Below are 13,946 nucleotides of genomic sequence, written 5' to 3' on the forward strand. Positions count from 1 at the left end.
CTCTGTTGCCTGCACTTTGATCACTTCCTCCTGGTGGGATACCTTTCCATTCCACAGAGGAAGAGAAAGCAGACAGTCCTGATGAGACTTGATAGGCCAGGGTCAGTTGGTAGGAGAGAAGAGTTTCCCCTCTCGGAGGACTATGGGAGAGGAATGGGGGGATGAACAAGGGAGGGTGGGACAGGGAGGTAATGTAGAAGGAGGCTACAATTAGGATATAAAGCAAATAAATTTTTAAGTAAATTAAAAATAAAAAACTGACAATAAAATGAAATATTTCCTTGTATTTTTCATTTTCCTTGTGGAGATCATTTTGCCACTACTTTGTCCAATTAAATGCTCATTCATGCTCTGTTTTTAAAATGAGGGCAATTTATTGTTTGACTAGTTTATGAGCTTATACACTCACAAATTTTTAGTTTTGTCAAGCTAAATTAAATTATTAGTAAGATTTCTCTGTGCATAGTGTTTTCTCTTCCACCATAATATATGCAAAAATTTCTGTGAAGATACATGCTTTAACTCAATTGTTAAAGATAGATTTTTAATCTGAATTTAATTATTCTTATATGTATTATATAAATGTTCTATATTTTCAAGGAGTTTGAATTTTTAATCAAATGAAACGAAGAAAGAGTATTCAGTATGGTGAATGAAAGGAGAAATTCATGAAATAGACTCGTAGAAATGTCTTCTCTAAAGAGTATACATTGTAGTACATAAATAAAGAAGGATAAAGCAAGGCAAAAAACAAAGAATGATCATACCAGCAGAAGTGTGTATCATGATTTGTGGTGGATATACAGGAAAATAATACAATTATCTCTTTTATAGGTGTTTTTATTTGCTTCTTTAACCATTATTTCCTATTTTGGATAAAGGTAAATGAATCACTTTTTCTTAGCATATAGTAGGTGTTCAGTTCATTTAAGTTACTCCCAGTAAGGAACATGATCTATATAAACTGACATTATTCTATACAAAATTGTATTTTAAAATGATGAGATATTTAAAATGAGGCCTTCTACCAATAAAAGCAAATAACTAGATTATTAGTATGGTCTAGTATAATACACTTCATATTACTGTTTTGACTATACATGTATGATAACTCCCTTCAAGTAAGTAATCTTTCTGTGGAGAATGATTTTTATCATATCCATATTAAGATAAGTTGAGAATAAGTTTACTCTAAATGTATATTTTATCTACCACTCTTCATTGAATAAAACTCCAACTAACACAAATTTTCTTTAAGAATGCTTTAGATAAATATTTTGTAATTGTGAAAATGTTTTAAGGTTTTTGAAAAAGCCTTTCATTTCTTTTAAAACTCATGTTAGGTGTTGTCTTAGATTTTCCTTTGCTCCAATGAAACATCATGCCATAAATAAATATGGGGAATAAATGCTTTATTTTATAGTATAGCTTTTAGACCAATATCCAGAGAAATCAGGATAGAAACTTAAGACAAGAACCTGGAGGCAAGGGTAAAGACCATGGATTGGTGTTGCTTACTGGCTTATTTCCCATATCTGGCTCACCCTGATTTCTTAAGAAGCTAAGATGACCAGACTAGGGATGGAAGAGACCACAGTAAACTAGACCCTCCCACATCAATCATAAATTAAGAAAATGCCTTAAAGACTTACCCACAGGCCAATCCGGTAAGAGAAATTTTCTCAATTGTAGTTCCCTTTCTCCAAAGTATTTAGCCTGTGACAAGTTCACATAAAAACCACTCAACACAACAGTTTATTTCTGGAGTATGAAAATCTTATAGAAAGAAACAAAAAAGCAAAAAATGATGCAAATTAGAATTTGTTAAAGATGTATAGGATAGACAATTCATTTAATTTTGACACTTATTCTTAGTCCAAAAGACAAAAAGCAATGCACTTATTTTTTAGGAAAATACTTTATTTCTTCAGACACAAAAGTGGGTAGAAAATGTCTGCAATAATGTTGGATAAGCATGCTAGTCCTTCAAGGAACTTTTCTAAATAAAGAGAAATTAGCTATGAAAGCAAGTTGTATCACTCCACAATAATTGAGAATGCATTTAATATGTCTCAGCCTTGGTTACTATGTCTGTCATGAAAAGCCACAGCCAAAGTAGCTTGGGGGGGGGAATAAAAGGTTGATATAGCTTATACTTTCATATCATTGTTTATCATGAAAGAAAGTCAGGATAGGAACTTACACAAGGCAGAAACCAGGAGGCAGGAGCTAATGCAGAGCTTGTAGAAGAGTGCTGCTTTCTGGCTTACTCTGGCTTGCTCATGGCTTGCTCTGCCTGCTTTCTTATAGAACCTGGAACCAGGAGGCCACAGGTAGCACCACCCAAAATATACTGGCCTTCCATCAGTCAACAATTACGAAATCCATATAACCTTATCTTATGGAAATATTTTCTCAATTAAGGTTCTTTTAAAGTGACTCTAGCTCATGTCATGTTTACATTAAACTAGCCACTACACAGCTTCCTATCTATTTGAGAATATAAAACTTGAAACTATGGCAAGTGCAGGGTTGAGGGAATAAATTCCTTGTGAACATCTGTATCATATTAGTATAATCCAGTGTCAACACACAGCAAGTGTTGTGCTATTAAAGTTATCATATTTGTGGCAAATACCTATTTCCACTCACGACATTTATTTTTTCTGAGTCAAGATGAAGCCTTAGCATCCTTTCCACTCTGGTATTTCAAACAGCAACAACAAATTGCTTAGAGGTAATTCTTGACAAGAAACGTATTTTTCACTGTAGACTTAAGATGACTTATGACTTAAGAGGAACTGTGACTGAAAAAAAACATATTAGTACTTCTTCCGGGTAGGAAATATGTCTATAAATTCTTAATTCTCCTGACACCAGCAATTTGATCATTCTTATGGACTTGCTTACATTTTATAGTAGACTTAGGGATAAATGGAGAATGAATCAATCATTTGTAACATTAATAAACCAGGAGGGTCATTGATTGAGTAAACATTTTCTTTATATGGCTTACTTTGTCCTTAATAAACCCAGATAAATTCTACTTAGAATTTATTTACATTACTTTTATTATATGGACAGATAGCCTAATAGAAGTTTACTGTACTGAATATTTGACTCTTAACTATTATATAGCATTGATGAAGAACATCTTGAAAGACTTGTTCTCTGAATTAATAAATGTTAACATAAGAGGAGTCTCATTTGGAAGTTAGGGTCCTCACATAATTCTGTAGAGCTAACTTTAGCATCCTTGTCGCACTTTTAAAAAGTTTTCTTTAATGGCTGCTTATTTAAGCTGGTGCTTTTAGGGGGTGAGGTTAGGGGTTGTCACAGAAGTTTTCCATGTACTTCTTTCCCAACTATGCATCTACAATCATCAATATCACTGCAAAAGTAGCTTCCTTGTTCTTTAATGCAGCTCAGATCACAGGCCTCTATATGGTTTCTGGCAACAGAACAGACCGCAAGCATGAACCGCAGCTGATGTAGGACCAGGGACCTAGAAAAAGCCCCCAGAGGTGCCCCAGACCATGGAAGTTACCAGGGTCTCAGGTGGCAGTGCAATCCACTCACATCAATAGGGCCTCCTGAAGTCAGCTCTCTGCAATTGATGACTGGTGAGGGTGCAGAAACAACTCAGTTCTATCTGAGGGGCAGGTTACTGAGAATTTAAACATGATTTTGTGAGTATATAGATAACACAATAATTTAAGTTTTTTTCTTTCATCATTTTTATTTTATTTTATCTTTTTATTCTTGGGGGTCTTAAGTGTTGGGGGCAGACATGGAAGGGTTTGGAAATGACTGTGATCAGGGTGTGTGATGTGAAATTCCATAAGAATCTATGAAAATATTATGTTGCAAAAAAAAGTCTAAATTAAAACAGTCTCTATCTGACAATAGGCCTTTGGCTATCGTAATGAGCAGGCTGTACTTCTAAGTCAAGTACCTGAGATGCAGGATAATTTCTTCGACTTTTTGTTTTCTACAATCACAAAACTGGAAACACTATTTTATGCTCACATATGTATTCAGCACACACCAGGCGTGATATATGTTGTACCATTTTGAAAATGACTTTGTACGTGTGTGTGTGTGTGTGTGTGTGTGTGTGTGTGTGTGTATGTGTTTCACAGAGTTATAGCCTATCTATACAGTTTTACTATGTAGCCTATCCTGCTATAAAAGAATTATAAAAATTGGGGTAGCTTAGACAAGAGCAGTTTATTCTTAAAAGGGTTGGAGAATTCTGATCCTGATGAGAACTGTCTTGTAAGATTGTAGAAGACTGATTCTCATTTCATCCTCATTGGTCTTTTCTCTGTGCATACTTGGAGTTTAAGGGGATTTCATCCTCTTCCTCTTTTAGAAGTACATCAGTTATATTTGGTTTAAATTTCTCTTTGTGACTTTACTTAACCTTAAGTACATTCTGAAGATACTATCTTCATCTACAATTACACTGGGGTTTCAACACAGCTTCAACAGATGAATTTGAGGAGGATGTAATTCAACTCCTAGTAGCTATTATTCTTTACAAAATGAGATTCTAAACTTGCTGTCTTTAATATTCTTGACACAGATTTACATATCAGTACAGTTATCATCAGTACCCCCCCCCACACACACTCACATATGTTTCTTGATGTTTATAATCAAAGAAGGGAATGTGGGAAAGAATTTGGACATCTGATTTCATCTACATTTCCATTTAATCCAGAATCTCTGAGATATATGTGGGGAGAAAAGGCTTTCGATATGTCTGTCCAGTAATTTTTCTGTAGTATAGCAGAGGCAAAGGAGACACATTCAATGATTTTGTCTATATAAAATAGCATATCCTTACTTCTTAACACAGTGATATTACTAAGATTTGACATCAAAATGTGAGCTAATAGTAAGTTACAGCCTACACATAAACAAACTAGCTTAGAAGTATCTTTAAAATATTTGATTAACACAAGTAACTTTTTGGAAATTTCATTTACTTAGATTTTGCTTTTGTTGCTATTGTCATTTTGTTGTACTCTACTAGAATGTTTTAAAATTAATTTATTATTCTAGATTCTATTTTCCTTTACAAACATTTTACACAGATAATGAAAGTATGATATATTCTTTCATATTAATTATATATAAATCAAGCAAAATTTATTTGGCAGCATAAGCTACTAGTATAAAAATTTGACTGATATATAACCAAGACAGGATATTCCAAACAAAATATTAGTCAAGAAAAATATTAAACTTTTAAGTTTATAATTCTAGATTAATCTAAGAGTGCTGAATATCAACTTGTCTAAAATATAACAATTAAACCCTTACTATACATCAATAAATTAGTATAATTTGCATAACAGCTCTCTCTTTCAGAACAACTTTTACAGAGAAAAGCATAGAAAATAAAGCATGAAATCACTGAATTATAGTAAAGATTCTGTCATGAACTTGTGTCAACAAATGATGGAAGTTCACAGAGAAATAGTTTATAAATATGTATGTCAAAAAATAGAAAATAAGAATAAAGAAATATGTGTGTCAAGTAGCAGCTCATGCTGGTGAGGATATGGAGCAAGAACACTTTTTTGTTGATATTGGGAGTGCAAACTTGTACAGGCACTATGAAAATCAATATGGCAATTGCTCAGAAAATTGGCAATAGATCTCAAGGCAAAGGTATACCACTCCTGGGCATATGCACAAAGGATGATCCATCTTACACATGCTCAATTATTTTCATACCATCTTTATTCATAATACCCAGAAACTGGAAGCAATCTAGATGTCCTTCAACAGAAGAATGTAAAAATAAAATGTAACTTACACAATGGAGTATTCTTCAGATGAGAGTTATTTGTGGGCAATGTGGAAACCTAGTGCAGTGGAAACTTCCTTAAATAAACAAAGGTGACCATATGGAAAACTCCAACTACTGGGGGATATGGAGCCTGAACTGGCCATATATAGTAACCACGCAAGGAAGGTTTCCAATAGTGGGAATGGGACATCAACCCAATCACAAAACCTTTGACCTACAATTTGACATGCCTACAAGATATGCTGGAATAAATGTGAGGCAGAAATTGTGGAAATGGAAAACAAATGACTGGTCCAGCTTGAGACACACATGCTATGAGAGAAAGCCCAGACCTCTTACTGCCTGGTGTGCCAGAATCCAGAGCATGGATATCCCAGAGACCCAGATAGAACCAAACACTACTAAGAAAAGTCAATTAAGAGATTCCTAGCAATATTTTTCGGTGCTCAAATATGCCTAGGCCAGTCACCATTAGAGAGGCTTCACTAAGCAACTGATGGGAGATGATGGAGAGACCCAAAGCCAAAGAGATCTTGGGAAATCTTGCAGAAGAGAAGGAGAAAGGATTGTAGGGGCCATAGATGTCAAGGACACCACAAGAACATGACTCACTGAATCAACTAATCAGGGCTCACATGAGCTCACAGAGACTGATATTTTAAGTATGAAACCAGCATGGGGCTGCACCAGGTCTATAGTGTATTTCTTATGCCTGCTTGTTTGGTGTTTTTCTGTGACTCCTAACAGCGTGAGTTAGGTATCTCTTACTCTTTTTCCTACTCTTTGGATCCATTTTCACCTTTAGAGTTGCCTTGAGGTTTGTGCCTAGTCTTCTTGTAATTTTTTATGCCATGTTTAGCTAATATACGTGTGAAGCCTGTTCTTTTCTGAAGAAAAACAGAAGAGAAGCGAGTCTAGAAAAAAGGGCAAGTGTGGGAGGCCTGGGATAATTTGAGTGAGGGAAACTGTGGTCAGGAGGTAATAAATGCGTAATAAATGTGAGAAGAATATATCAATAAATAAGTGTAACATCAATAAAGTATACTTTAAGATTTTTGGTGGTCTATTTAACCTTTTTATTTTATATATCAGTTTGTTTGCAGTCAATTTTATTTTTTGTCCCAAATGTTATATACTATTCCATAATCTTCCCATGTCCCTATTGTTCTTTATCATAATTCCCCGGTATTGTATGTGTCATAAATTACCTCCCAGTGAACCATATGTTTACTGCTTAGTTCTTGATTCCTGTTGAGCTTCAACTGATCATAGATTACCTCCCATGTCCCAAGCAAGCTTGCAAAGCTGGTCTGACAAGTGTTGTGGCAAAGGTTATTTTAATTTAGAAAAAAAATTTAATTAAAACTCTCAGTAGAGGAGCCCCACAGGCCTATCTTGAATCTTACTAATGTGCAATGCAATTATTGGAATATCATGGGAATCAGAATCGAGTGAATGGACAAATTTCTCTATCAACAATTACCTCACACAATATAACATGTGTCTACCTGATGAGATTAAGACTATTACAAAGGAGTAGTTATTGCTTAACCTAAGAACGCTTGAAAAAAATAGGGAGAATGTGGGTGATGATTTTTTTAATTACATGCTTAGGGAAATGAACTCCATAATTTATTTTCAAAGTGGCAATAATCCAATATGAAATAATTATGGGCTACATGTTAATAATAAGCCATATCTCCACAGAAAAGGTATTTGATGTACTAGAAAGAAGCTGGCATTTTTGATTCTTGGAGGAAAAAATGATGCAATGTACCAAAGTTATTTATAGGAGAAAATTCAAGTTGTTTACAAATGATTGTAAGAGGAGGAAGAATCTATACTCCAAGCTCTACATGAAGTACTTTTTCATGCAAATTTGACAATGTAGTTCTAATTCTATCAAATGAAGAAACAGACTAACTAGATGCAAGGAATATTAAATAATCAACCATCTTGACTACTATGCTCTTGTGTAATTGCTTCCTTATATATGACAACACATTTTTGCACCTGCCAAAAGGAAACTTAAAAAGTAATGAACTTTTTCGTAAAATAAATTATTAAAAGACATTAACTAGACTATCTAAATGAATTTGCCTATGTTTATTTATTCAAGCCAGGACCTTGCGAAAGTGTGTGCTCTTGCCTTTCTTGCTTTCCAACAAGATTTTTCCTCATCACATATAATTGCTTCTTTGACACAATACTGCTTTCTGTATTTCTGAAAAATCAGAAGAAGCATTTCCAGTCCACTTTTTGTAGTTATTTGACCTTGCTGCTTTTCTGAACATCAAAGTCTTATTTTCAGTAGAACTGCTGGCAGTATGAGAAACTATCAGTCAGTTTTACAGATGCTACAAACACTTCAATTCACTACAAAGTTAAAAGTATCATAGTAAATCTCATATTATGGGTTCTATTTTCAAATAATTGACTTAGAAGCAAGCATTATTTAGGCATAGCTCTTGCACATATTTGGACTCATAACTAAAAAGAACTCAAGATATCAATCTGGGACCTCAGTGACATTATATGTGTCATAGTCTAAATTTTCATGATACAGCTTATGAAGTGTAAAATTCAGTAACAGAGTAGAAGTGTAGTTTAGGGAAAACACTGATACAATAATAAGAAGCACCTTCTTCATATCAGTCAGGTGCAGTTTCTTTTAGGAAAATATTTAAGCTATTAAATATGTTTTCCAAGTTACAGATTTTTTAATATAATGATTAGTTTTCACATCCTCAAAAACAGACTTAAAAATATTCCATTTGTTTTTGAAAATCATTTTAAAAATACTGTGAATTATTATTAACTATATTGTCTATAAGTAAGTAGCCATTATGTTCAATAGTACTCTTATTAATGAATTCCCCATTTGAAAATAAAATTCTATCTGTTGATATATAATTTCCTTGTTTCTGTCACAGTAATTTCTTTTCAATTTATTTATTTATTTAATCAATTTACAGCATGATTTCAGATCCTGCACTCTTCTCCTCCTATTCCCAGCATCACACCCCTCCCAGAACTCCTTCTGCTTCTTCTCAGAGAAAGCCCTAAGGGGTACCAACCTCGTCTGGCATTTCAAGTTGAAACAAGACTCAGTGCTTCTGCTCCCACTTATCCCTGAGTGGGGATCCTAGGGGAAAGGGATTCAAATGTAGGCAACAGAGTCAAAAACAGCCCATTACATCCACTATTAGGGAACCCACATGATGACCAAGCTGTACATTGGCTACATATGTGTAGGGAGTCTATGTTGGCCCACTATGCATGCTCTTTGGTTGATTGGTTCAGTTTCTGTGAGCCCCATGTGTCTAGTTCAGTTTACTTTGTAGGTTTTCTTGTGGTGTCCTTGACCCCTCCAGCTCCTTCTATCCTTCTTGCCATTCTTCCAAAAAAACTCCTCCAGTTGGGCCTATTGTTCACTTAGCTGTGGGTCTCTGCATATGTTTCCATCAGCTGCTATATGAAGTCTCTCAGAAGACAGTTATGTTAGGCTCCTTTGCCAGCATAGACATATATTAATAGTGACAGGGGTTAGCTCTCTCCCATGGGGTGGGTCTGAAGTTGGGCTAGTCATTTGTTTGATATTCCCTCAATTTCTGTTCCACCATTATCCCTATATTTCTTGTAGGAAAGACAAATTTTGGGTAGAAGTCTTTATGGGTGGGTTGGTGTCCCCTCCCTCCCTCCCTCCCTCCATTGGAGGTTTCACCTAGCTATAGTAGGTGGTCTCTTCAGGCTTCTTAAACCCGGCTGATAGGAGTCTCAGCTAGGGTAACCCTATAGACACTTAGGAGCTTCCATGTCCCAGAGATGACCCCCACACTGATTTCTGTTCTCTCTCCTAGTCCTCTGTCCTCTCCAGACACCTGATCCCCATCTCCATTACATTCCCCACACCTCTTCCACTCAGTTTCCTCCTTCCATCTACTTTAGATGTATACTTTATTTTCTCTTCTAAGTGAGAGTCTTGCATTCTTCCTTGGTCCCACCTTAACTTAACTGGATCTGTGTATTGTAGCATGGTTATCCTGTACTTTATGACTAATATACACTTATAAGCAAGGACCTAGCATACCTGTGTTTCTGGCTCCAGGTATGGTTCAACATATGAACATCCATCAATGTAGTCTACCATATAAACAAATTGAAAAAAAAACATGTGATCATCTCATTAGATGATGAAAAAGACTTTAAAAAATCGAGCACCCCTTCATGTTAAAAGTTTTGATGAGATCAGGGTACAAGGTTCATAGCTAAACATAATAAGTGCAATATACAGCAAAGCAAGTAGTCAATATAATTAAGTGGAGAGAAATTTAAAACAATTCCAACTAAAATCAGGCACAAGACAAGGCTGTCCATTATGTCTGTATCTATTCAATATACTACATGAAGTTCTAGGTATAACAATAAGACAATTAAAGGAGATCAAGGGGATACAAATTGGAAAGAACAAGTCAAAGTATCATTGTTGACAGATTATATAATACTATACATAAGTGGCCCAAAAAATTTTCCAGAGAACTCTTATAGCTGATAAGCACCTTCAGCAATGGGGCTTGATACAAAATTAACTAATAAATAAAAATCAGTAGCCCTTCTTATACAAGTAATAAATGGGCTGAGAAAGAAAATAGGGAAACAACACCTTCACAGTAGCCATAAATACTATAAAATATCGTGGTGTAATTCTAACCAAACAAACAAGCGAAAGACTTGTAAGACAATAACATCAAGTCTTTGAAGAAAGAAACTGAAGAAGAGATTAGAAGATGGAACGATCTCCCATGCTAATGGATTGGTAGGATTAACATAATAAAAATGGCTACCTTAACAAAAGCAAACTACAGTTTCAATGTAATTCCCATCAAAATTGCAACACAATTCTTTACATAATGTGGAAGAGCAATTCTTAACTTCATTTGAAAAAAAAAAACATGATAGCTAAAACAATCCTGTAAAACAAAAAAACGTTTGGAGGTATCACCATCCCCAATTTCAAGCTGTAATACAAAGCAATAGTAATAAAAACTGCATGGCATGGTATTGGTATAAAACAGACAGATACATCAATGGAATCAAAATTAAAGACCCAGAAACAAATCCACACACCTATGGACACCTGGTTTTTGACCAAGAAGCCAAAACCACACAATGGAAAAAGGGAAGCAACTTCAACAAATGATGCTGGTCTAACTGGATGACTACAGGTAAAAGAATACAAGTAGATTCATAATTATCACCCTGCACCTCAAGGCCAAGTGGATCAAAGACCTCAACATAACATCAGATACACTAAATCTAATAGAAAATAAATTGGAAAATGATCTTGAGTTTATTAGTACAGGAAACATCTCGCTGAACAGAACACCAACAGCTCAGCCACTAGGGGCAACAATTAATGAATGGAACTTCTGAAAAATTTCTACAAGGCAAAGGACACTTTCATTCAACAAAGTTGCAACCTATAGAACAACAAAAGATATTTACCAAGCCTACATCAAAGAGGAGTCTAATGTCCAAAATATATAACAAACTCAAGAAATTAAACAAAGAAAAAACCCAATTAAAAATTGGGGTACTAAACTAAACAAAGAATACTCAGCAGAAAAATCTCCAGTGGTTGAGAAACACTTAAAGAAACGTTCAATATCCTTAGACATCAGGGAAATGCAAATCAAAACGAAACTGAGATTCCATTTTACACAGGTCAGAATGACTAAGGTCAAAAATTCAAGTGACACCGCATTCTGGCGAGGATGTGGAATAAGGAGTATACTCTTTCTTTTCTTTCTTTTTTTTTTTCAGTTACTGAAGCCCTTTTATTTTTCTTTACACAAAGGTGTGTTGCTGGGGCCTAATGTTCTTACTGAACAGAAGAAAACCAAAATTTGTCATTTCTTAAAGAATTGAGTACAAACTGGAGTTGTCTTGGAGCAGCTGATTCCACCTCCAAGCAAGAGTTGCAAAGAAAAACATTGGAATCATGCTTCCAAAACACAGAAATGGTGAAGAAATGAGATTCTGATCATAGAAACTCTTCAATAAATCTTTTTCTTAACATAAGATGTTAAAATCACCATGGTAGAATAAAATTATTTTAACCATAAGAAATTGAGTACAAAAAACTATACATAAATTTAAAGGATGAATACATGTACAGGTGTCAATGAAAATATTCCCAACCCTGGTGCCCCATATTTGACCATGTCCCCTGGATGGGGAGGCCTGGTGGCACTCAGAGGAAGGATAGCAGACTGCCAAGAAGAGACTTGATACCCTATCAGCATATAGAGGGGGAGGAGGTCCCCCTCAATCACATTCATAGGAGAAGGGAGTAGCGGAAAAGCAGGAGGGAGGGAAGAATGGGAGGATACAAGGGATAGAATATCAATTGAGATGTAATATGATTGAATTAATAAAATATATTTTTTAAAAAAGAAAAAAATGAAAACATTCCCAATTCAAGAGGAGTAACAACTCATGGCCTTCAGGAGGGAAAAAAAACAGAATGGAAACTGGGTCCTAAGGCTCGGCTCGGACTTCTCTACCCTATTAGACTGGCAAGATGGAAGTGGTGACTGGATCAGGAACCCTTGCCAGCCTTGAGAAATCCTGGAAGTCAGCTGTAGGTTAATACTCTGTACAGATCACTACTGCTGACACTGATTCACCAGGCTGGAGATTTCTCTTACACAGTGTGCCTTCCCCAGTCACCAAATGACTGAACCACATGGACTAAGCGCTAAATCAAGATATGCACAGTGTTGTAAACATATACCAAGAAAATAGATAACTTGAATACAAAGTGAAAATCAGCAATAAGTTCTATAATCTGGTGCTGATATAGGATACAAGCTTAAAGGAAAATTTCTTTTCAAAGGCTTTTTCCAGTTTCATGAGGCTAGCATGAGGTGTGTACATTTGCCAGGGCAAATCCATACTTCAGAATCAGCTCATGCAGCAGATGCCTGGCACCTGCTTAAAACATCTAGAGTCATTTGCTATGAATGATGGAGAGGCCTGACTAGTCATACTCCTGCTTGCTGGTTCACATCTACAGGAAGGTGGACAGGGAGGCCAGGATGGAGCCACCAATCCTGAGTACTTGGGCACCACACTGAGTACTTGGGCTCAGGATGAGCAAAGATTTTAATCTTCATTGTGCTGGGTGCTAGGGCTGTGATCTCCTTTTGCATCCTTTCAGCAATGCCTGGATACATGGTGGTACCAATAGAAAGCACTGTGTTGGCATACAGGTCCTTGCGGATGTCCGCATCACACTTTATGATGGAGTAGAAGGTGGTCTCTTGGATGCCACATGACTCCATGCCCAGGAAGGAAGGCTGGAAGAGCACCTCTAGACACCAGAGTCTTTCATTGCTATTGATAATCACTTGCACGTCTGGCAGCTGATAGCTCTTCTTCAGGGAGGTGGATGTAGAAGTAGCCATTTCTTGCTCCAAAGCCAGGACCACATAGGACCACGTAGCACAGCTTCTCCTAATGTCACACATAATTTTCTGCTCAGCAGTGGTGGCAAAGCTGTAGCCCTGCTCAGTCAGGATCTTCATGAGGTAGTCTGTCAGATCCCAGCCAGCCAGGTCCAGGCGCAAGATGGCATGGGGAAGGGTATAGCCCTTGTAAGTGGGCACTGTATGTGTGACCCCATAACCGGAGTCCATGACAATGCCAGTAGTGCGTCCAGATGCATACAAGGACAGCATCGCTTGAATGACCACATACATGGCTGGAGTATTGAAGATTTCAAACATTATCTACATCATCTTCTATCTGTTCATTTTGCGGTTCAGAGGGGCCTTGATCAGAAGAGCAGGGCACTCCTCAGGGGCCACATGCCGCTCACTTTCTTTTATTGCTGGTCAGAGTACAAAAATATATTGGCACTGTGGAAATTTATTTGGCCTTTTTTCCTGAAAATTGGGAATAGTTCTACCTCAATACTCAGCTATACCACACCTGGGCATATATACCAAAGATGCTCCACCATACAACAAGGACCCTTGCTCAGCTATGTTCATATGAGCTTTATTATTAATAGTCAGGAACTGGAAACAACCTAGATATTCTTTAACCAAAGAATAGA

At 36.2% G+C, this 13,946-nt stretch overlaps 1 protein-coding gene across 1 annotated transcript; it reads right to left on the minus strand.

Moving 5' to 3' along the window:
* Positions 1–12,712: 12,712 nt before the first annotated feature.
* On the minus strand, positions 12,713–13,654 carry LOC311602609 (actin, cytoplasmic 2-like). The gene is given in 2 exon segments (XM_084790907.1): positions 12,713–12,938; positions 12,940–13,654. Coding segments are annotated over 2 exon segments (717 nt in total). The 5' UTR covers positions 13,615–13,654; the 3' UTR covers positions 12,713–12,896.
* Between the last annotated feature and the right edge of the window lie 292 nt (positions 13,655–13,946).

Source organism: Acomys minous (assembly GCF_964271855.1).
Source record: "Acomys minous genome assembly, chromosome: 7".
NCBI lineage: Eukaryota > Metazoa > Chordata > Mammalia > Rodentia > Muridae > Acomys > Acomys minous.